Below are 25,807 nucleotides of genomic sequence, written 5' to 3'. Positions count from 1 at the left end.
CTTACTTTTTTAAATTACTATATTTCTATTTAAAGCAAACAATCCAAGAAAGCAGGAGCATACCGACACACTTGGGCGTGACTCCACTCCATGTCCCATCAAGTAGACAGAAACTGTACAGGTCTCCTTTGGCCAGAGTGTAACCAGCATAACAGGCAAACTGGACGTAGTGCTTATATTGGAACGGAGCTGGGTTGGCTATCGTACGAAAGTAGAACGTTCCATGAGAAGGTACGGGTGGGTAGGGACACACGGTTCTTTGTCTTCTGGTTTGAACCGATGAAGAATGTGAAATCTCGGAAGTGTTGAGAACTTTCGGGGTTTGGTTCAGCACACTTTGGTTGACTGTCTTCAGACCATCGTTGGTAATCAGTGATGTACGGTCGGTCAAACCAGACGTTTGTCTGACTAGAAATTCCGTTTCACCGTTTGCTTGATGCCCCATCCGAGGAGCTTCTGTAGGAACATCTGGAGACGTCATCATACGAAGGGTCAGGATGCTTGATGTTGGAATTTCGGTCCCAGACACGAGGTCTTCATAAGGCCCTGTTGCTAAAAAGTGTCCCTCATCATTAATCTTAGCAGGATCAAACGGAACAATGTCCTCCTCAAAGTCTTCGATGGTGATTGAGGAAGACGTCTTGTTTTTAGATTCTTGGGGGTCTGGAATGCTGGTAGGATAGACAGATGTGCTGATTTTAATTGAGACGTCTGATGGCTGGGATATATCTCCGCTGAAGTTCTCAGATAATCCACCCTCCTTCGGGATTTCAAAAGGTCCAGCAGGTGTATCCATAATTGAAGTATTCTGAGGACTATCGGTGGCTGAACTTGGACTACTTCTTAGTGTGACAGGATCTTCATGAGTCTGTCTTGATGAGGTAGGGTGGTCATTCTTCTTATCTGCAGCCTTGTGTAATGGAGACATCTGAAATAGGGCTGAAACATTTTTTAGATGGTCATTTGTGCTTGAGGTGACCAGGATCGTTGACTCTGAAGGTTTTGCGTATGATGAAAGATTATCTAGAGTCAGCTGCGCTATTGGAAATGTATTTGCTAATTGTTTTTGGTCAATTGGATCTACAGTTTTTGTTGGGTCTCCATTGATTGACCCACTTAAGGTTTCAAGCCTAGTAACTGTCCTGTTTCCATCTTGTGTGGTGTCCATTGGTCTCTGGGGATCCTTCAACAAACGTCCAGTAAACAAAGGTTTCCGAAACATCTCTTCACCACCTGTGCTTGCAAGACCGGGTTTGGACCAGGATGTGTGCTTGAACTGGAACGAGCCCATGATGTCTGACTCTGAAAACGAAATACAGTAATTACACTGGTGTTCCAAAACTAGAACCCAACACCTGCTTTGACTCCTTAATGGAAATTCCACTGTTTACAAGCACTACAATACACTAGATGTTCCATTAGGGTCAAAACAACGGTCTACAATTACTGACTGTAGTCCATCTGTTTCTCTACATGCTTTGTTACCCCCTTTCATGCTGTTCTTCCATGGTCAGGACTCTCCCAGGACCGCTACAGAGCAGGTATTATTTAGGTGGTGGATCATTCTCAGCACTGCAGTGACACTGGTGCTGAGGTGGTGATGGTGGTGGTGTGTTAGTGTGTGTTGTGCTGGTATGAGTGGATAAGACACAGCAGTGCTCACTGTCCCTGCTGGACTAAGAATAGTCCACCAACCAAAAACATCCAGCCAACAACGCCCCATGGGCAGCGTCCTGTGACCACTGGTGAAGATCTAGAAGATGACCAAGTCAAACAGCAGCAATAGATGAGCGATCGTCTTTGACCTTACATCTACAAGGTGGACCAACTAGGTAGGAGTGTCACATTGTAACTACATCGTCTGTTGTTTTACCCCGAGGAAACCTGTTTACCCTCTCGAGGTTAAAGACTGCAGTCGAGACTGCAGTGCCAACAATGCTGCTCCTACTAGATGGGATGGAAACCTGGCATTGTTTGCACCAAAAATGTCCAGAACTTAAAACGAACTTTATCACAGACTGGGATGAACAATAAATTATTTTTTGCTAGTTATAACTTTCAGTTTAATTTAATTTTGTGTTTGTATGATTTGTTTAAATCCTATTTATTGAAATTATTCTCCAGGCCACCCAAGGAGGATGGGGGTGCCTGCTGAGTCTGGTTCCTCTCAAGGTTTCTTCCTGCAATTTTAAGGGAGTTTTTCCCTGCCACTGTCGCCCTCGGCTTGCTCAACAGGGGTTTTTGGTCTGTTGGTCCTGGATTCTGTAAAGTTGCTTCGAGACAATGCCCATTGTAAAAAGCGCTATATAAATAAAGTTGACTTGACTTGACTAATAGAGTGGACAGTGGAATACAGTGGAAAAAAGACCTGGAATACACGTTTCCACTGTGTGATGGTCCATCCTGGATGCCTCAGAGCCCAGAGATGTGGACATGGTTAACATCAGGCTTCGTTTTGCACAGTAAAGGTTTAAGAGGCATTTGTGCATCTAACTCTGTATTGTAGTGCTTGACAAAGGTTTGCCAAAGTAATCCCTCACCCATGTGGTTATATCAGCTATTGTTGAGTGGCGGTTCTTGATGCAGTTCCGTCTGAAAGATCGAAGATCACGGGCGTTCAGCTTAAGCTTGCGCTCTTGACCTTTATGGACTGAAATTCCTTCCGATTCCTTAAATGGTTTAATGATATTATGCACTGTAGAGGGAGAAATATGCAAATCCCATCCAATCTTTCATTGAGGTACAGTGAGTTTCAGTGAGTGGACTGATCCACTCATACCAGCACAGCACACACTAACACACCACCACCATGTCAGTGTCACTACAGTGCTGAGAATGATCCACCACCTAAATAATACCTGCTCTGTAGTGGTCCTGTGGGGTCCTGACAATTGAAGAACAGCATGAAAGGGGGTAACACAGCATGCAGAGGAACAGATGTAATTGTTACATTAAATATTAAATAAATCCTTTTCATTAGTCTAACTGAGATTACAAACCTTTACACACAGGAGTGCTTCCATTCCAGCTTTTGCCTCTGCAATAGAGCATTGGTGAGCCAAAGAGTCTAAATCCACTGTCGCAGGTGAATCTGACCAGTGAACCATCTGGTGACATCGACGCAGTACCGTGCAGTAGTTTTGCAGGTCTGGGGCATCCTGAGGCTAAAGAGTGGGGCCAAAAGATAAAAAGCTGTCAGAGGAGGGATCTGAGAAAAATGACACTATCGGATTTTTTTATTTTTTTCCTTAGCGCGTCCAATTGCCCGATTGCGCCATGCTTCCTCTCCACTAATGCCGATCCCCGCTCTGATTGAGGAGAACGAAGCTAACCCACGCCTTCTCCGACATGTGGGCAGCATGCCGTATGCATCTTATAACCTACACTTTGAAGAGTGCAGTGCAGCTCAGCGTTGTGTACGGAGAGACACACCCTGACAGCACTCTTTTCTCATCTCTGTGCAGGCGCCATCAATCAGCCAGCAGAGGTCGTAATTGCGCCAGTCATGACAGGGAGACCCCATCCGGCTTAGTCCCGCCCATCTGAACAACAGGCCAATCGTCGTCCATGTGGCCGCTCAGACTTAGCCGGCAGGCAGAGCTGCACTATCGGATTCATAACGGAATTTATTCGCTCATCAGTGCAAATCTTGGACGATCGTTCTCTGCTTCCTAAGCCGAAAGAAAATGCCCCGCTCGCCCCCCCACGAGCAATTATTGTCCGGTTCTTAGACTGCCGGATGAAAGATCGCATAATACAGCAAGCGTGGAAGCAAAAGATCGTATAAGCAGGACGGACTGTCTACTTTAATCAAGATTACACAACCAGAGTACAAAAAAAGAGGAAATAGGTGAGGGACTTCAAAAAACTAAAACTACAGCTGAAAGCACTACTGCAATTAGGGACTAAAACCTATGCCACACTAAGACAGGCAGCACCAATGTTGAGGGAAATGTGGATCAGTACAGAAAGGGATGACACAAGAAATTATTTAATTTATTTAATGACTGACCAAGACATAATGGCGGCTCTCTTGCCCACTGCCCAGATACACAGCTGCTGGTACGGTACCCATAGATCTTGAAGCCTGGATTACAGCTGAAAGTGACGTACAGCCCACTGTAACGGAAAAACGTCCGGCCGTTCTCGAGATGCTTCAAGGCGCTGCAGCTGTTGTCGGCTTTACCTTGATAAATACGATAGGGGAACAAATCATGTATGCAAATAGGTTCATTTCTACAACCCCAAATCAGAAAAGTTGGGACAGCATGAGTTTCTTACATTTACTTAACATTTACACACTTAAAAGACGTTTTGGCACCGAGGATACCAAGTGATTTAGTGTTTCAGCTTTTATTTTGTCCCATTCTTCCTGCAAACACGTCTTAAGATGTGCAACAGTACGGAGTCATCGTCACATTTTTCATGTGCAGCATGTAGTTTTGCATCGTCTTGTTGAAAAATGCATGGACGTCCCTGGAAAAGATGACGTCTTGAAGGCAGCACATGTTGCTCTAAGATATCAGTACTTTTCTGCATTAAATGCTGCATCACAGAAGTGTTAATGACCTTTGCCAAGGGCACTGACACACCCCCATACCATGACAGACCCTGGCTTTTGGACTTGTTCCTGATAACAGTCTGGATGGTCCTTTTCGTCTTTGGTCCGTAGCACACGCGTCCATTTTTTCCAAAAAAAAGACCTGGAATACACGTTTCCACTGTGTGATGGTCCATCCTGGATGCCTCAGAGCCCAGAGAAGTCGACGCCGCTTCTGGACATGGTTAACATCAGGCTTCGTTTTGCACAGTAAAGATTTAAGAGGCGTTTGTGCATCTAACTCTGTATTGTAGTGCTTGACAAAGGTTTGCCAAAGTAATCCCTCACCCATGTGGTTATATCAGCTATTGTTGAGTGGCGGTTCTTGATGCAGTGCCGTCTGAAAGATCGAAGATCACGGGCGTTCAGCTTAAGCTTGCGCTCTTGACCTTTAGACCTTTATGGACTGAAATTCCTCCCGATTTCTTGAATGGTTTAATGATATTATGCACTGTAGAGGAAGAAATATGCAAATCCCATCCAATCTTTCATTGAGGTACATTGTTTTTAAACATTTTTATAGTTTTCTCACATATTTGTTGACAAACTGGAGATCCTCAGATCATCTTTGCTCATCAAAGACTTAGCTGTTTGGAATCGCATCATTATTATTATAATTTTTTTTTTACCCCTTTTTCTCCCCTTTTAGCGCATCCAATTGTTCAATTAGCATCGTGCTTCCTCTCTGTCTATGCCGAACCCTGCCCTGACGGAGGTGATTGAAGCTAACCCATATCCCCTCCGAAACACGAGCAGCAGCCAGATGCATCTTTGCCACCCACACATTGACGAGTTTGGCGCCACCCAGCGTTGCATGCGGAGAGACACACCCTAAGGGCACCCTCTCCCATCTCTGTGTAAGCGCCTCCAATCAGCCGGCAGAGAACGCAATCGCATTCTGACATAGAGAGACCCACATCCGGTTCTTTGTCCCACCCCCCATATAAGCAACCGGCCAATCGTTGCTCATATAGCCACTCGGCTTCGAACCGGTAAAGCAAGGCTGGATTCGATACCACGTTCTCAGAATCCAGCCCTGGTTGCAGCGCGTCTCTTTTTACCGCTGCGCCACCTGAGCGGCCGGAATCGCATCATTATTTAGTTTTTTCACCTCATCACTAGCCCTAAATTGCCCCGTCCCAACTTTTTTTGAAATGTGTTGCAGGCCTGAAATGCAGGAATGGAGGTTTATTAACAAATTAAATGAAGTTGACCAGACATAACATGAAATATCTCAGGTTCATCCTGTCTGCAATGAAATAAAAGTCAAAGTAAATGTAAGGAGAACACGTACCTGAAGCCAGGGCCCAATTCAGAATAAGCAGCACAGGCAGCAGCATAGCTCCGGCACCCTGGGTGGACATCCAGAACAGCGCCCCAGTTCCTTAGCTTTCAGACGGACGGATGGGAATGCTGCACAGACAGCAGGTCTGGGGGGAAAAAGCAGGATAGGGGAGGGTGCAAAGTACAGAGTACGTACAAAACACACCTCTTGTGACGGGAAAAAACAGTATAATTAACATTATAATAAGAATCTTCCAAACATCTGTAAAAATACACACTTTTTGAGATATTTTGAGCAGGTCAGCTGACCGTATGTGGGTTTTAACAAATGCAGATGTTTTACAAAACACTGCTTGATTAAGAGGCGGTCCAAAAGGTCACCAAGCAGCTTGATAGTTCCTTTAATGGTCGAACCAGATCCATGTTGGAAAACATAATACTAATCCCTGCTACCGCTTATTAACATCTGGCTTGTCAGTAGTCTACGCCTTGGAGACAGATTAAAGGTGAAAGTAAGGGTAAGCAAGCGTCATTAGCAGTGTTCCACTGACAAGACATGATTAAATGAAGCGCCGTGGCCTTCGCTGACTTGAAAATGTTCTGGAATGCGGAATGTTCTTTGCCCGGGGCTGCCTCCGCGGCGCATCTCCAGGACAAGCACGCACCGTTAAAATGACAGGTCAAAACCTGGCAGAACATGCCAATTATGTACTTTTCATACCCCGCATTAATGTTCTCAAAGGTCTGCGGATGGATAAAGCTCACCTGTTGAACCTAGCTTCAGTAGTGCAAGATTTGATTCATGGTTGTAACACGTTTTATTTTAAATAAGACTTAAGTCCATAAGTATGGTATCTGTGGATGTTTACTGTGCCTGTCAGGATTTGTGAAGGGTGTGGTTTTTATCCCTGTCAGTTCCAATAAAGGACGCATGCCATCTGTTCCAGTCAGTACCAGTCAAACACAAGGTGTGTACACTCGAGATAAAAAAAAAAGTGAAATTAATTACTAAAATTAAATGAAATTAATAAAGTGAAATTAATAAAATAATTAAGGTGAAATTAATTATTAACATAATTCAGTGAAAATAATACATTTCACTTAATTATTGTATTAATTTTATTTTATTAATTGCACTTAATTATTTTAATAATTTATTTCACCTTAATAATTGTATTAATTTCACTTTATTAATTGCACTTAATTATTTTAATAATTAATTTCACCTTGATTATTTTATTAATTTCACTTTTTTAAATTAATTTAATTTTAATAATTTTCACTAAATTAATTTCATAATTTTACTTTAAGAATTTCACTTATTATTTTAATAATTAATTATACTTAATTATTTTATTAATTTCACTAATAATTTTCACTTTATTTTAATAATTAATTTCCCAACTTTACTTAATAATTTTAATAATTAATTTCACCCTAATTATTTTTTAAATTTCACTATTAATTTCACTTAATTTTAATAAATAATTTCACCTTAATTATTTTATTAATTTCATTTTATTATTTCATTTAATTTTAATAATTTGCACTTAATTATTTTAATAATTAATTTCACTTTATTAATTTCATTTAATTTTAATAATTTTCACTTAATTATTTTAATAATTAATTTCACTTAATTATTTTAATTTCACTTTATTAATTTCATTAAATATTTCAATAATTAATTTCACTGAATTATTTTATTAATTTCACTTTATTTATTCCACTAATTATTTTAATAATTAATTTCACTTAATTGTTTTAGTAATGAATTTCACTTAATTATTTGTTATCTCGAGTGTACACACCTTGTGTTTGGCTGGTACTGACTGGAACAGATGGCGCGCCTTCTTTATTAGAACTGACAGGGATAAAAACCACACCCTTCACAAAGCCTGACAGGCACAGTAAACATCCACATACAGCAAAGGTCATTAACACTTCTGTGATGCAGCATTAATGCAGAAAAGTACATCGAGATCTTAGAGCAACATGTGCTGCCTTCAAGACGTCATCTTTTCCAGGAACGTCCATGCATTTTTCAACAAGACGATGCAAAACCACATGCTGAACACTTTACAAAGGCATGTCTGTGGAAGAAGAGGGTACGGGTACCCAATAGAGAACGTGTGGAGAATTTTCAAACGGAAAATGCGACAACGACGACCCCGTACTGTTGCACATCTTAAGACGTGTTTGCAGGAAGAATGGGACAAAATAAAAGCTGAAACACTAAATCGCTTGGTATCCTCGGTGCCAAAACGTCTTTTAAGTGTGGTCCCAACTTTTTTGGAATGTGTTGCAGGCCTTAATAAATGAAATGAAGATGAGCAGATAAAACATGAAATATCTCAGGTTCATCCTGTCTGCAATGAAATAAAAATCAAAGTGAATGTAAGGAACACTTCATTTTTCATACTGTCCCAACTTGTTCTGATTTGGGGTTGTATGCTCCAAAATAAATCACACCACAAATAATTTTATGTTAGATGTAAATGTATTAAACATTCGTATAAATTAAAGTACAAGTGATCATCATTGGTGTATTGCTGTCCCTAGCTTTCCTGACCTAGCTGTAACACATTTGGTCAATCACACTGCACCCCAGTAGTTACCGGACGACACAAGTGCCTACTTAGATAATAAAAATAATTAAAACACTTCCGACGGCGTTCAGTTCTTGGCTTGTTAGCCGTGCTGCTCCTTCATGTCCAGCTTGTGAACGACCCGGAACGCCTCGAGGAACTCGTTAAAGTCGATACTGCCGTCTTTGTTGAAGTCTATGCTGCGTGCCATGTCGTCTATGGCCTGGTCGTCCACGTCCACACCCAGATGAGAGCTGAAGAGCTTCCAGGTCTGTCGGAACTCCTCGATGGAGATCTGACCTGCGAAGACGAAGGAGACGGTAGGGAACTCGTCAAACCAAGGGGAAAGTATTATAAGACACATCCTAGTTATGTGGGCAAGCTGTAGTGTAGGGGTTGAGGTACTAGACTAGTGATCAGAAGGTTGCTGGTTCCAGACCCACCACTGCCAGGTTGCTGCTGTTGGACCCTTGAGCAGGGCCCTTAACTCTCAATAGCGATAGGTCAGTGGTCAAAGTGCTGAACTAGTAATCAAAATGTTCCTGGTTTAAACCTCACCACTGCCAGGTTGCCAAATGTTGATCCATTAACCCTTAATTGCTTGGATATGTGGTCACATTAGGACAGGGGAAGGTCAGTGGTTAAGGTGCTGGACTAGTAATCAGAAGGTTCCTGGTTCAAACCTCACCACTGCCAGGTTAATTGATTAGATATGTGGTCACATTAGCTCAGTAGTTTAGGTGCTGGACTACTAATCAGAAGGTTCCTGGTTTATACCCCAGGTTGCCAACTGTTGATCCATTAACCCTCAATTGCTTGGATATGTGGTCACATTAGCTTAGTGGTTTAGGTGCTGGATTAGTAATCAGAAGGTTCCTGGTTTAAACCTTCACCACTGCCAGGTTGCCAAATGTTGATCCTTTAACCCTCAATTGCTTGGATATGTGGTTACATTAGGACAGTGGTTAAGGTGCTAGACTAGATACTAAAAGGTTCCTGGTTCAAACCTCACCAGTGCCAGGTTGCCAACTGTTGATCCATTAACCCGTCAGTGGTTAAGCTACTGGACTAGTAATAAAAAGGTTGCCAGTTAGGGCGTTCAGGTGCTGCTGCTATAAAAACATGCAAGCACACCAGAGCTGACATCTCAAACTCTCAAAGCTACCGGGAGGCTGGGCGACTACACGGTCAATGATTGGCTCGTTCACAGGGAGGGTGCCAGAGGGGATTCCTCATAACTGATGCAATTACGACCTCTGCTGGCTGATCGATGATGCCTGCACAGAGACGAGGAACAATGTGTGATCAGGGTGTGTCTCTCTGTACACAAAGCTGATCCACGTATGAACTCGCCTCGTGCAGGTGAAAAGATGCAGTCGGCTACAGCACTACTGTTAGTCACGGCTCTCCTCAGTCAGGAGTGGAGGTCCGCATCAGTGGAGGGGAAGTGTAATGCAATCAAGGAATTAGGTACAACTAGATTGAGAGGACAATTGGGAAAAATGTAAAAAAAAAAAAAAAAAAAAAGGTTGCCAGTTCAATTCCCACAAATGTAAATGCATATTGCAGCCCATCATCATTCTGTTGTGTGTAAAACCCCATGTCAGCACTTCCTAAATTACTATAACAATGAACTGCCTGGCACGGACATGCTATGCCAAGCACAAAGTCACTAAGATCCCAGTTTTCCCATATCGATAATTGATAATGTTGAATTAGTGTCTGTATGAATTTAACACACCAGGCTTTAGCAAACCAGAGCCCAAAACATATTATATACAGTGACCATTGTTTTTCTGGTAAAATTCTCTTCCAGTTTGATGTGTCACATGCCTACCTTCCCATCTAAAGCTGAATCCAAGATGGCGGCATTCAAGATGGCCAGGTGGCTCACCATCTATCATACTGTTTTCACTATATATGGGTGTTTTCTCTCTTACGGTGTGTGTGGTGCAATCGGTTAGCACGTTCGGCTGTTAACCAAAAGGTTGGTGGTTTGAGCCCACCCAGGGACGAGTGTATGGGACAATATTGGCCTAGAGGGTGGAGCTTTGAGCTTTCAATTGGTAGATTGTTGATTCCAATCCTGGTTCTGCTCTTGAGCAAGGCCCTAAACCCTGTCTGCTCCAGGGGCGGCATACAATGACTGACCCTGCGGTCTGACCCTTCTAAACAAGCTGGGATGGAGATAAGGATTTTATTGTTCAGTACACATGTGTGTATATATATATATACAGTGTATCACAAAAGTACACCCCTCACATTTCTGCAAATATTTTATTATATATTTTCATGGGACAACACTATAGAAATAAAACTTGGATATAACTTAGAGTAGTCAGTGTACAACTTGTATAGCAGTGTAGATTTACTGTCTTCTGAAAATAACTCAACACACAGCCATTAATGTCTAAATAGTTGGCAACATAAGTGAGTACACCCCACAGTGAACATGTCCAAATTGTGCCCAAAATGTCAATATTTTGTGTGACCACCATTATTATCCAGCACTGCCTTAACCCTCCTGGGCATGGAATTCACCAGAGCTGCACAGGTTGCTACTGGAATCCTCTTCCACTCCTCCATGATGACATCACGGAGCTGGTGGATGTTAGACACCTTGAACTCCTCCACCTTCCACTTGAGGATGCGCCACAGGTGCTCAATTGGGTTTAGTCCATCACCTTTACCTTTAGCTTCCTCAGCAAGGCAGTTGTCATCTTGGAGGTTGTGTTTGGGGTCGTTATCCTGTTGGAAAACTGCCATGAGGCCCAGTTTTCGAAGGGAGGGGGATCATGCTCTGTTTCAGAATGTCACAGTACATGTTGGAATTCATGTTTCCCTCAATGAACTGCAGCTCCCCAGTGCCAGCAACACTCATGCAGCCCAAGACCATGATGCTACCACCACCATGCTTGACTGTAGGCAAGATACAGTTGTCTTGGTACTTCTCACCAGGGCGCCGCCACACATGCTGGACACCATCTGAGCCAAACAAGTTTATCTTGGTCTCGTCAGACCACAGGGCATTCCAGTAATCCATGTTCTTGGACTGCTTGTCTTCAGCAAACTGTTTGCGGGCTTTCTTGTGCGTCAGCTTCCTTCTGGGATGACGACCATGCAGACCGAGTTGATGCAGTGTGCGGCGTATGGTCTGAGCACTGACAGGCTGACCTCCCATGTCTTCAACCTCTGCAGCAATGCTGGCAGCACTCATGTGTCTATTTTTTAAAGCCAACCTCTGGATATGACGCCGAACACGTGGACTCAACTTCTTTGGTCGACCCTGGCGAAGCCTGTTCCGAGTGGAACCTGTCCTGGAAAACCGCTGTATGACCTTGGCCACCATGCTGTAGCTCAGTTTCAGGGTGATAGCAATCTTCTTATAGCCCAGGCCATCTTTGTGGAGAGCAACAATTCTATTTCTCACATCCTCAGAGAGTTCTTTGCCATGAGGTGCCATGTTGAATATCCAGTGGCCAGTATGAGAGAATTGTACCCAAAACACCAAATTTAACAGCCCTGCTCCCCATTTACACCTGGGACCTTGACACATGACACCAGGGAGGGACAACGACACATTTGGGCACAATTTGGACATGTTCACTGTGGGGTGTACTCACTTATGTTGCCAGCTATTTAGACATTAATGGCTGTGTGTTGAGTTATTTTCAGAAGACAGTAAATCTACACTGCTATACAAGCTGTACACTGACTACGCTAAGTTATATCCAAGTTTCATGTCTATAGTGTTGTCCCATGAAAAGATATAATGAAATATTTGCAGAAATGTGAGGGGTGTACTCACTTTTGTGATACACTGTATATATATAGATGATAAATAAAGACTTTCTTCTATATAAAAAATATAACACTTGCCTGAATGGTCTTTGTCAATGATGTTGAAGATGATCTCCAGGTCCCTTCTGTACCGGTACAGGGTTTCTGCCAAGTTTGGCGCCACCTGTAGGTTAAAAACTGATTAAAAACATACATTTTGTTTACTTCTTAATACACTGTTAGCCTGTTTTGACCAATAGAACTCTGGTTCTGCTTCTTAGAACCTTGGTGCTTTTCAGAGTACCGCCCACTTTCACCAGTTTTTGGAAGTCAAGAATGCGCCATCAATGGTGGGCACTGCACAATGCAAGTAAACAGTACTAACAAGATAGTGGAGTGTGTTGATTACCTGAGAGCATTTGTGCTGCTGTTACAGATGTTTGTTTTTATGCAGAAAGCATCAATCAACTACTGATATCAACTACATCGATCATCCCAGCTCTGCCATGCAGCCACTGTTGGGCCCTTGAGCAAAGCCCCTAACCCTGTCTGCTTCAGGGGCGCCTTAGTTGGTGGACATTTTGCGGGCGAGTGGGAGTGGATTGCACAGCCCGTCCCAGCATATCCCAGACATGCTTAATGGTGTTGAAATCAGGCGAGTTTGGGGGCCAAGGCAGTGTAGAGAACTCATTCATATGTTCCTCCTACCATTCCTGAGTGATCTGACCCTAATGACACAGGGTTGTCGGGGAAGACCTCCTGAAGTTACAGGTTCCAAAGCATTCACCATTCAAGGATTGTGGTACGATGACTAACAGTCCTAGGGCGTACCAAGAGAATGCTCCTCAAGCCATCACACCACCACCACCAGCCTGTAGTACTCCAACATTGCAACCAGGAGATGTGGCTTTGAGAGGTTTCCGCCAGATGTGGACTTGTTCATTGACGTGTCCTGACAGGAAACAGGACTCGTCACTCCAGTCGACCATCTTCCATGAGTCCAAGGTCCATTGTCGCCTTTCTTTGGCCCATGCGAGGCGTTGGTTCAGATGATGGTGCAGTTGCCCACTGCTGTTCCACAGAGGCACGTCATTGCTGCGAAACCAGTCTCAACAGGCGACGCTCGCCTCTTGGATCAACCACACATGGCCGGCTGCTGTATGACCTTCGGTTGGATGGTCGTTCATGGTTCTTCCACTATTGGTACAACCTTGATACCGTGGTCTGGGAACAGCCCACAAGTGCAGCTGTTGCTGGAACAGTGGCATCACACCTCCGGGCTCTAATTATCTGTCCACGGTCAAAGTCGCTCCGTTTACCCATAGCTGGTAAATGTTGCCTTCTGCTGTGCAGTGGACAGGTCAACACCAAGTCCTATTTTGAGAGCCGATTTTGACGTAACCACCAGGTGGGGGCACTTGATCAATGATCATGTGCCACCTGGCAGGTGTTCCTAATACGTGTAGCTGAAATACTGGGTGTCCACATACTTTTGACCACATAGTGTGGTCCCATTTTCTCCCAATTTAGCATAGTCAGTTTGTCTTCCGCTGCTGGGGGATCCCTGATTGCAGTCGAGGTGGTCCATGTGCAGCCCTTAGCAGAACCCATTTTCACCCATGCACTCTGCACAGGCGCCTCTATCTGGCAATCAGGGTCCTTACACAGTGTTTGAAGACCCCACCCACATAGTTCGGTAGTCCTGCCCTAGCGGAGATGTGACTGCTGCAGGCACTACCAATTATGCCCGCTAGATGGCGCACAGCCAAACAGTGGCAACGCCGAGTTTCAAACCAAGGAGTTCAGTGCCAGTTGAATATCCCGCTGCGCCACTTGTGCACCTAGCAACTATAGTTTTATGTTAGTTAAATAAAAATACCTGTGGCATCGGCTGTCCTGGACCGATATTTTCGAAGCAGGACTCGTATTCCACGTGTCCATCCAAGTCCAGGCGCACGAGCCGTGGCCTTAAAGTCCGCCACGGAAGATCCAACCTTAGCACTGACTCTACCACCTGTGCCCACTCATTAATAGAGATTCTTCCTATTGAAAATGAGAAAATATGAATAAAAGAACTAACAATTAGTATCAAAATTGGGTTTTCTGGATGATTCCTACCTGTGTCGCTGGTGTCGTATTGCTGAAATGCAGCCATGAGCTCAGAGCGATGGGTGAACAGCTTTTCCTTTAGAGCCTTCAGAGCTGATCCTTCAGCCACGCTAACTCTAAAATCAACGTACAAACATATTATTTTTATTATCCGACTCATTTGAGTCGTGGTGGGTCCGGTTTCAACCAGAATTAGTGGGCGGAAGGCATGAACACACCCTATACAGGGTGGTAATCCATTATACTGTCAATCCGCCAATTGTCTGTCTGTCTAGATGCCCAAAGATTGGAACCCGAGTCTCATTGGTGGTGGGTTAGCGTTATGGGGGGGGGGGGGGATTCACATGGAGCTTAGCATGGCTCTCCGTATGCTATACTGCTCTGTGTGGGAAGCAACACAGCGTGGTGATAAAAACTGGACACAGACTGGAAGTGGGGGTGTGGTGATCTGGCTATCCCTCATCGGGGGCTGTGCAAGCAGCAGCGGATTGACAAAAATTTGACAAGTGCTTAAAGAAGGTACCTCTGTTGTAGCGTGAGCTTCCTGGTGCTGCGGCTAACTTGGTACTGGAAGAAGCGTGGGATCAGTTTTGGACCCAGCTTAATGTACGCGCCGCGATTACTGCCCTCCTCGTAGTAGTTTGAAGCAGAGAAAATTGTAATTACCTTTTAAAAACAAGAGAAATCGATAATAAAAGAGTAAAAAAGCTAGGTGGCGCTATAAACCGCAAGACAATGTTTTGCAAACAACGATTGTCTGTCTGACAGGACATTTAGCATAGTGCGTCTGTGTCCTCCCTCACAGATGTACACAGATCAACCATAACATTAAAACCACCTCCTTGTTTCTACACTCACTGTCCATTTTATCAGCTCCACTTACCATATAGAAGCACTTTGTAGCTCTACAATTACTGACTGTAGTCCATCTATTTCTCTCCATGCTGTACATCAGTGGTCAGGACTCTCCCAGGACCACCACAGAGCAGGTATTATTTGGGTGGTGGATCATTCTCAGCACTGCAGTGACACTGACATGGTGGTGGTGTGTTAGTGTGTGTTGTGCTGGTATGAGTGGATCAGAAACAGCAGCGCTGCTGGAGTTTTTAAACACCTCACTGTCACTGCTGGACTGAAAATAGTCCACCAACCACAAATATCCAGCCAACAGCACCCCGTGGGCAGCGTCCTGTGACCACTGATGAAGGTCTAGAAGATGACCGACTCAAACAGCAGCAATAGATGAGCGATCGTCTCTGACTTTACAGCTACAAGGTGGACCAACTAGGTAGGAGTGTCTAATAGAGTGGACACGCTGCAGTCTGAACCACTCATACCAGCACGACACACACTAACACACCAACACCATGTCAGTGTCACTGCAGTGCTGAGAATGATCCACCACCTAAATAATACCTGCTCTGTGGTGGTCCTGACCATTGAAGAACAGCATGAAAGGGGGCTAACAAAGCATGCAGAGAAACACATGGACTACAGTCAGTAATTGTAGAACTACAAAGTGCTCCTATATGGTAAGTGGAGCTGATAAAATGGACAGTGAGTGTAGAAACAGGAGGTGGTTTTAATGTTATGGTGCAATGCTGTAATGCATACTGGACTGGACGCCAATCTATTATGAGGCCTCGGCCAACCAAAATAAGACACAGCCAATCAAGTCGCTATGAAGATGCTTGACCATTGAATAGCATTGCTGTACAGGGCTAGCGTAATTTGTCGCTGCACCACCTGAGCGCCTGTAGCGTTTTTATATATTTTCTAGTAAAGTAAGATGCTCTGACGTCTAGAAAACCCAGATCCCAGGTTGACCGGTCACACGCATCATAGTATTCAACCCCGAGTGTACGCTAGACGTTTTACCTGTCCGTCGTGACACAGCTCGTAGCCTTCCTGCTTGCACTCATGTGATCTGATGAGGAGCTGCATGCCGTGCTTCTCCAGCAGTCGCTGTGTGACATCTGGCCCGAAGTAGCAGCCTCCGCCACGGAACGTGTTGGGACTGCATCCGCTCTGGCTTTTCGGGTCACTCCAGAGCACGTCTACAATCTACAGTACAGAAATGAAGGTATTTACATGGTAATCATGTTCTGTGTAAAACATTTCAGGCCTGCAACACATTCCAAAAAAGTTGGGACAGTAAAGCATTTACCACTTTGTAATGTTGTTATTCCTTTTCACCACACTTAATAAAACGTTTTGGCACCGAGGATACCAAGTGATTTAGTGTTTTTAGCCTTTATTTTGTCCCATTCTTCCTGCAAACACGTCTTAGGATGTGCAACAGTACGGGGTCGTCGTTGTCACATTTTCCGTTTCAAAATTCTCCACACATTCTCTATTGGGGACAGGTCAGGACTGCAGGCAGGCCGGTCCAGCACCCGTACCCTCAGTATATGTTGCTCTAAGATCTCAATGTACTTTTCTGCATTAATGCTGCCATCACAGAGATGTAAATGACCTTTGCCAAGGGCACTGACACACCCTCATACCATGACAGACCCTGGCTTTTGGACTCTGGATGGTCCTTTCCGTCTTTGGAAACGCCAAAAAAAGGCCCGAGCTGCGTCCGGAATCGCATACTTCCATACTCAATAGTTCGCGAAATGAGTACACGAGAGCGGTTAGTATGTCCGAATACATAGTATACACAAAAATGTACGCGAGAAGACCCGGATGAGCTACTTCTTGGGCAGCCATGTTTGAGTATGCACACTTGTATCCCATAATGCAACTGGAGCTGCGTAGGTGTTCGAAGCGGAATAAGAAACAAGAAAGATAGCAGAAAACGGAGAGTCCTCTGTTTACAAGTTAAGTAAGACAAATAAAATAAAAATTTTTAAGTAAATAATAAATAAATAACAAAAAGACAATAAATATCCAAAATTTTCTGTAACTATGGTGATATTACATCATCAAGTCCTCACGTCATCACTTGACGTTGGTAAGATGGCGGATGTAGTACGTAGCGGTGTTGTGTGCATAACTGCATACTTCTGTACTGAAAGTATGTACTTTTTTACCGGCCGAGTAGTGCATACTTCCTCCAATCTAGTACGTACTCTGTAAGCATGCGATTTCGGACGCAGCTCTGGAATGCTGTTTCATGTGACCACAATGCACGTTTCCACTGTGTGATGGTCCATCCTAGATGCCTCCGAGCCCAGAGAAGTCGATGCCGCTTCTGAACATGGTTAACATAAGGCTTCTTTTTTGCACAGTAAGGTTTTAAGTGGCATTTGTGCATGTAACTCTGTATTGTAGTGCTTGACAAAGGTTTGCCAAAGTAATCCCTCACCCATGTGCTCATATCAGCTATTGTTGAGTGGCGGTTCTTGATGCAGTGCCGTCTGAGGGATCGAAGATCACAGGCGTTCAGCTTAAGCTTGCGCCCTTGGCCTTTACGTACTAAAATTCCTCCCGATTCCTTGAATGGTTTAATGATATTATGCACTGTAGAGGGAGAAATATGCAAATCCTTTCCATTTCAATCATTTTCTCACACATTTGTTGTCAAACTGGAGATCCTCTGATCACCTTTGCACTGCATTTTTATTTTATGTGCATTTTCCATACTGTCCCAACTTTTTCTGATTTTAGAGGTATTAAATAAAGTAAATATACTGCATGTAACTTTCCAGTGCTCAAATATTACGGTATAATGGAAGTAACTCCCTGCAGTCATGTTTCTAAATCCAGAAAAGTGGCACAGGTCAATTATTCTTCTTACCTGCCTCCATTCCAGCTCCTCTCTGGGTGGTTCGGGCAACGTGAGGGACAGCAAGGAGTCTAGGAAGGGAACCTGCAGGACGTCAGCAGGGCTGGGGAGTCTGGGAGAGGTGGGGGCATGGCGAGAATCACGGGGCGAGCAGACGGAGGAAGATGACGAGGACGACGATGAGGAAGAGGAGCTGCTGCTCTGTTTGACGAGCCGATACTTGGCCTTTTGCTTCGTCCTGGGACTGCTGCTGCTGATGACTTGCGCGTGATCCAGGCTGTGTCTGGGTAGCCGCAATGCTGACTTTACCTTGAGGTTAAGAAAGGAACGAGAAGCATGTTTGCTCTTATACTGTAGAATAAATGTTTGCATGGTTCAAGGAACACAGGTACACCTGCTCATTCGTACAACCCCAAATCAGAAAAAGTTGGGACAGCATGGAAAATGCTAATAAAATAAAAACATGTTCCTTACATTTACTTTGACTTTTATTTGATTGCAGACAGGATGAACCTGAGATATTTCATGTTTTGTCTGCTCAATTTCATTTCATTTATTAATAAACATCCATTCCTGCATTTCAGGCCTGCAACACATTCCAAAAAAAGTTGGGACGGGGGCAATTTAGGGCTAGTAATGACGTGAAAAACTAAATAATGACGTGATTCCAAACAGGTGATTGTAAATCATGGTTTGGTACAAAAGCAGCATCCAGGAAAGGCTGAGTCTCTGATGAGCAAAGATGATCAGAGGATCTCCAGTTTGTCAACAAATGCGTGAGAAAATTATTGAAATGTTTAAAAAAACAATGTACCTCAAAGACAGATTAGAAGGGATTTGCATATTTCTCCCTCTACAGTGCATAATATCATTAAACGATACAAGGAATCGGGAGGAATTTCAGTGCGTAAAGGCCAAGGACGCAAGCTTAAGCTGAACGCCCGTGATCTTCAATCCCTCAGACGGCACTGCATCAAGAACCGCCACTCAACAATAGCTGATATGACCACATGGGTGAGGGATTACTTACAGAGCACTACAATACAGAGTTACATGCACAAATGCCACTTAAACCTTTACTGTGCAAAAAAGAAGCCTTATGTTAACCATGTCCAGAAGCGCGTCGACTTCTCTGGGCTCGGCGGCATCTAGGATGGACCATCACACAGTGGAAACGTGTATTGTGGTCAGATGAATCAGCATTCCAGGTCTTCCAGGTCAAAAAAAATGGACGCCGTGTGCTCTGGACCAAAGGCGAAAAGGACTGTTATCAGGAACAAGGGTCTGTCATGGTATGGGGCTGTGTCAGTACCTTGGCAAAGTACACTGAGATCTTAGAGCAACATGTGCTGCCTTCAAGACGTCATCTTTTCCAGGGATGTCCATGCATTTTAACAAGACAATGCAAAGGCATGGCTGTGGAAGAAGAGGGTACGGGTACTGGACTGGCCCGCCTGCAGTCATGACCTGTCCCCAATAGAGAATGTGTGGAGAATTTTGAAACAAAAAATGTGACTAAATAAAAGCTAAAACACAATCACTTGGTATCCTCGGTTCCAAAACGTCTTTTAAGTGTGGTGAAAAACAATGGCAACATTACAAAGTGGTAAATGCTTTACTGTCCCAACTTTTTTTGGAATGTGTTGATCAGGCAAAAGATGAAATATCTCAGACTGCAATTAAATAAATGTCAAAGTAAATGTAAGAAAAGGTTTCTTTTATTATTTGCATTTTCCATGCCGTCCTAACTTTTTCTGATTTGGGGATGTAGCTTATTTAACCACCTGTCCAGAGTGTGTGCTGACCCCGAATGGAATAAAGCGGTGCTAGTGGTGTGACATTCACTTCTCAGACTCACCTTGTGTCTATCAACAGAGCTCAGAAAGTCCAGATCCGTCTCGTCCGAGATGCCGCCATGAACGATGAGCACTTTGTTGTCGATAACTGTGGCGATCGGAAGGAGGCTGAACACGTCTTGCAAGAGATGAAGAATTTCTCTCCCATGTTGCTGTGATAACATGAAAAAACATGAGCTGCATCTCAACTAACATCCAGCAGGTGGCACTGGCACCTCACAAACCCCATTCATGCCATCCATCGACTTACCTTGTACTTCTGCATGACCTCTTTTGTGAAGCCGTATCTGAAAGGAAACCAGTAATAAGTTGTTAAGGCTTGACACTTGAGACCAAATGTATTTGGACCCTGATCATGTTTTGTTCTTAAGACAACATACAAGACATGAGCATTAATGTGAAGTCCCATATTACAGTCAAGCCGGAAAGTCTGCACACCCCTTTCACCTTCACCACCATTAGCGTAATACTTGGTTGATGCACCTTTGGCAGCAATTACAGCTTCAAAGTGTCTTGGGAAAGAAGCTACGAGCTTGACACACTTGTTTCCGGTCATTCTTGCGCATTCCTCTTGGCATATCCTTGCAAGCTCCGTCAGGTTGGATAGGGAGCGTCTGTACACAGCCATTTTCACCTCCTTCCACAGATGTTTGATTGGATTCAGGTCTGGGCTCTGGCTGGGCCACTCACGGACATTCACTAGGGCTGCGACGATTAGTCGACATAATCGATAACGTCGACTATAAAAATTTGTCGGCGTGGAATTTCATTGTCGACGCATCGTTGTTATTGCAGCGCGATAAAAGAACTGCAGGGGGCGCAGCATCGCTTCCAAGCCGCAGCAGGGAGTTTATGAAGACAGAGAGGCAAAGATAGAGAGACCGAAACTTTTTAAAGTATTTTTTAGGCGCATTTCAGGCACAATAACCCAAAGAAACGAGCTGAACGCAGACCCTACAGAGAAGTTATGGTTTCACGCCAGCACTACGGTGAAACGCCAGCACCCTGCAGCCGTGATGACCAACGTTATTCCGGACAGATACGTTTTTACACCGCTTTGTGCTTTAACCAACGTAGTTAATGTTTGTTAATGCTAGAGTACTTGTCGGAAAACTTCCTAAGAGTTCGCTATTTTTCAGGTTTGTTAGCTAGCTAACGCATTAAGTGCAATTCATATGAGTAACGTTATATAACTTAACAATATAGCCTAACGTTACCCTGTCTCGTCTTCCATATTTTTTGCTCTCGTTAATGAGAGCATTCGTTCTAAATAATAAGCCTCCTCCACTTAATGATAGCTAGTTAGCTCAGCAGATAATTCAGTTAAGATATTTAACCTGTTATGGTTTAGTTGGCATAGCCAGTACACTATTTGTAATAAACTATGATACATAACCTTCAGTTTGTGATAATTAATACAGCTTTCTCTTTTGCTTTTTCTATTAATAGTAGGGCTGTCGAAGTTAACGCGATAACGCATTAACGCGATCTCAATTTAACGCGATTAAAAAAAATAGTGCCGTTAATGCAAATTCTATTTGGCCCTGCGAGTCATTCGTATTCATGTTGAGACTTGACCGTGCACGGCATCTCTCATTAAGACAGCGTTTCTCAAAGTGTGGGGCGGACTTGCCACCGTTTGTTTCATTTGCGGTTTGTTATCATAATGTAACCGAAATAAATACACGCTATATTCACAAGTTGTCGGAAGCAGAACACTTTTATTAACTTCTTCTGTTATGGTACCGAGATTACATGAACTATGGAAGCCCCAAAGGGTCAAAACACACTCACTTTGTGTAGAAATGTCCATCAAACCATTGTCACGATACAACCAATGAAAAGTCTGTTACAATACGCCTGATCCCACCTAAAGCACCACTGATCTACAATGTTTGCTGATGGAGAAATTTTAACCTACAATCTGACATTTATACGAAGTCAAGGGTCTCTGCTGGATAGTATTACTGCCTAGTATGTGAGTGAATAAAACTCCCTTACAGTTTTCTCTTACAGTACATTTAGCATAAAATGTGTTCACCATTTTAATTGTAACATTTCACTTAAAAATTCTTATTTTCTATAACATTTACACAGATTTTTTTAATGTGATTAATCGCGATTAACTATATGAAATTCTGAGATTAATCGCGATTAAAATTTTTAATCGTTTGACAGCCCTAATTAATAGCACTAAGCAATGGAGTGTGGATGACTTTGACCAGAGAAGAGGTTCATGCACCCCTCAAATGGCTGAGGTCTTCACAGACAGCATTCACATGTTTCTCAACGACATGTTATAAATGTTCTTGACTTCCAGAGTGATAACTTCTGAAACATAACAGTTTCTAATGCTGTCCAAAGCTTTCTTATTTAATAGAATTTTTTTTATTGTGATTGTGTATTAATGTTTCAAATATATTTAATTAAACTATCAAGCTTAAGTTTCATATTCATGTTCCATGGGTCATTATTTTAATTTGATATTGGAACTTAACATAACAGAGTTTTGTTATGTTAAGGCAGAGATGGAGGGTATGACATAAATAATCGGCGACTAGTCGAATAATCGAAAAAATAATCGTCAGATTAGTCGACTACTAAAATAATCGTTAGCTGCAGCCCTAACATTCACTGAATTGACTTTCTCTAAAGCTGCTCCTTTGTACTCTTGGCTGTGTGCTTCGGGTCGTTGTCATGTTGGAAGGTAAACCTTCAACCCAGTCTGAGGTCCAGAGCGCTCTGGAGCAGGTTATCATCAAGGCTCTCGTTGTACTTAGCTGCATTCATCTTTCCCTCTATCAGGACAAGTCGCCCCAGTCCCGCTGCTGGAAAACATCCACACGTCATGATGCTGCCACCGCCATGCTTTACTGTAGGGATGGCATTAGCCAGGTGACGAGCGGTGCCTGGTTTCCTCCAGACGTGACGCTTGATATTCAGGCCAAAAAGTTGGTGCCTTTAACTAAGGTGTGGCTTCCGTCTGGCCACTCTACCATAAAGGTGTGATTTGTGGAGTGCTTCCTGGATGGTTGATCTTCTGATAGGTTCTCCCATCTCCACAAAGAAAACACCGGAGCTCTGTCAGAGTGACCCTCGGGTTCCTGCTCACCTCCCTGGCCAAGGCCCGTCTTCCCTGATCGCTCGGTTTGGTCGGGCGGCCAGGTCCAGGTAGATCCATTTACGAATGATGGAGGCCACTGTGCTCTTTGGGACCCATCAAGCTACAGCAATTTTTGTTTGTACCCTTCTCCAGATCTGTGCCTCCGTACAATCCTGTTTCTGAGGTCTGCAGATAATTCCTTTGAACCCATGGCTTGGAGTTCGCTCCGATATGCACTGTCAACTGTCAAATCCCCAATCATGTCCAATCAATTGGATTTACCACAGGTGTGTAGACTTTCCGTCTTGACTCTATACAACAGATGTACTTTTTTTATGACCGCTTTGAACATTTTGGAGCATCTGTGGGAATTTGTGCCTATTTATTTATTCATTAGGATGACAGGACAGGTTACACAAGATTCACCAGTTCAGGTCTTCAATGTCAAACACAGTCATGGACAATTTTGTATCTCCAGTTTACCTCACTTGCATGTCTTTGGAGTGGCTCCATGAGGAAACCCACACTTGGGGAATCAAACACAGGACCTTCTTGCTGTGAGGCTGTGAACACAAATGTTCTAATGGCTTGACAAAGCTTGATGAGCCCCTACAGCGGTCTATCACACTAGCCCGCCACAGGTGAGATCCGGGTTTGAATCTCGGCACCGAGACAGGCAAGATCGGCTATGTCTGAGGGAGGAGAATGGCCGAAGCCATAAGATGGATTGGCACCCTGACCAGGGTATTTCTGCCTCTCTTCTAGTGTTTTCAGGTGAACCAAACCCACCACAACCCTGACCAGGATAACATACTGAAAAAAAAAAAAATACTCCAACTAATGATAACAATAGGTGTCTATATAATTTGGTCCATACAGTCCTATATGAGGTCTGCGTGTTACCTCAGATTCATGATGTGATCCTCATGGTTGCCTCGGTTCAAATGCATGTGATCCGGATAGATGAGCAGGAAGGCGAACAGGATGATGATTATCTCCACGGACTTCTTTCCTCTGTCCACAAAGTCTCCGTTAAAGATGTAGGGGTTCTCAGCGGAGGGCAGGCCGTTCTGAGAAACACACATTTAAAAAAAAATTAATCAAATCATATACACTGATCAGGCATGGCATTATGACCGCCTTCCTAATATTGTATTGGTTCAATTTGCATCACGCCTCCTCTCTGTCTCTGCCCATCCCTGCCCTGACCGAGGAGATCGAAGCTAACCCACATCCCCTCCGACATGTGAGCGGCAAGCCGCATGCATCTTGCCACCCACACACTGACGAGTGTTGCGCCACCTAGCGTCGCGTGCGGAGAGACACACCCTAAGAGCACTCCTTCCTCATCTCCGTGTAGGCGCCTCCAATCAGCCAGCAGAGGTCGTAACCGCACGATTCTGACAGCGAGAGACCCACTTCCGACCTTAGTCCCGCCCATCTGAACAAAAGGCCAATCGTTGTTCATGTAGCCGCTCAGCCTCGGCCGGTAAGGCAGAGCTGGATTCGATACGAAGTACTCGAGATCCAGCTCCGGTTGCAGCGTGTGTTTTTACCGCTGCGCCACCTGAGTGGCATTGGTTCCCGTTTTTGCTGCCAAAACAGCCCTGACCCATCGAGGTATGGACTCCACTAGCCCCCTGAAGGTGTGCTGTGGTATCTGGCACCAAGATGTTAGCAGCAGATCCTTTAAATCCTGTAAGTTAGGATGCTCATGTGCCCATTGTTGGCCGTGGACAGGGGTCAGCAGCCCCCTACACAAAAAACTGCGATGCACTGTGTATTCTGACACCTTTCTATCAGAACCAGTGAATGTATTTTTGTTATTTATTATGGTGGTTAACCAGACTGTCTGGTTAACAGCTAGTTAAGTCTTCAAATCGCATCGAGCTAACTTAACGTTGGCATCTTGCTTTGAACCATATGGTTTTTCTGGTCAACTCATGTACCTCCAGTAACCACTAGATGCCAATATACATATTTCTCTAAGTCCACTTACCATATAGAAGCACTTTGTAGTTCTACAATTACTGACTGTAGTCCATCTGTTTCTCTACATGCTTTTTTAACCCTGACCACTACAGAGCAGGTATTATTTGGGTGGTGGATCATTCTCAGCACTGCAGTGACACTGACATGGTGGTGGTGTGTTAGTGTTGTGCTGGTATAAGTGGATCAGACACAGCAGTGCTGCTGGAGTTTTTAAATACAGTGTCCACTCACTGTCCACTCTATTAGACACTCCTACCTAGTTGGTCCACCTTGTAGGTGTAAAGTCAGAGACGATCGCTCATCTATTGCTGTTGTTTGGGTTGGTCATTCTCAAGAACTTCATCAGTGGTCACGTGGCGCTGCCCACGTGGCGCTGTTGGCTGGATATTTTTGGTTGGTGGACTATTCTCAGTCCAGCAGTGACAGTGAGGTGTTTAAAGACTCCATCAGCATTGATGTGTCTGATCCACTCCTGTCCGCGGCCCGGTGGTTGGGGACCACTGCTGTACGGAACACGACTATGATTGGATACCCAATCGCCCTAAGTAACGTGACTTTAAATGTACATGTCATGTCTTTGGAGCAGTGATAGCACTGCGGTTAACACACCAGACTCAAATTGTATTAAGTCATCATTGTATATATAAAAGGTATATTTGTAAGTATATACTTATATTTCATTTTATCCTAAGCGACTTACAAGACTGACAGTATACAGTCTAAGCAATTGAGGATTAAGGGCCTTGCTCAAGGGCCCAACAG

The 25,807-nt window shown here is 43.9% G+C and overlaps 1 protein-coding gene across 1 annotated transcript in view; it reads right to left on the bottom strand.

Moving 5' to 3' along the window:
* Window positions 1-8,365: 8,365 nt before the first annotated feature.
* ppef1 (protein phosphatase, EF-hand calcium binding domain 1) overlaps window positions 8,366-25,807 on the bottom strand; it is a 38,922-nt gene continuing 21,480 nt past the window's right edge. The window contains exons 8-17 of the mRNA XM_062989610.1: window positions 23,957-24,123; window positions 20,201-20,237; window positions 19,953-20,102; window positions 18,107-18,403; window positions 16,240-16,425; window positions 14,885-15,027; window positions 14,371-14,477; window positions 14,132-14,295; window positions 12,352-12,436; window positions 8,366-8,772 (exon numbers count right to left, since the gene is read on the bottom strand). Coding sequence (XP_062845680.1) covers window positions 8,576-8,772; window positions 12,352-12,436; window positions 14,132-14,295; window positions 14,371-14,477; window positions 14,885-15,027; window positions 16,240-16,425; window positions 18,107-18,403; window positions 19,953-20,102; window positions 20,201-20,237; window positions 23,957-24,123 — 1,533 coding nt within the window. The 3' untranslated portion in view covers window positions 8,366-8,575. The remainder of the gene's footprint in view (window positions 8,773-12,351; window positions 12,437-14,131; window positions 14,296-14,370; window positions 14,478-14,884; window positions 15,028-16,239; window positions 16,426-18,106; window positions 18,404-19,952; window positions 20,103-20,200; window positions 20,238-23,956; window positions 24,124-25,807) is intronic.

The sequence above is a fragment of the Trichomycterus rosablanca genome, chromosome 27 (assembly GCF_030014385.1).
Source record: "Trichomycterus rosablanca isolate fTriRos1 chromosome 27, fTriRos1.hap1, whole genome shotgun sequence".
NCBI classification, from domain to species: domain Eukaryota; kingdom Metazoa; phylum Chordata; class Actinopteri; order Siluriformes; family Trichomycteridae; genus Trichomycterus; species Trichomycterus rosablanca.
This window is presented reverse-complemented; position numbering and strand designations above follow the sequence as displayed.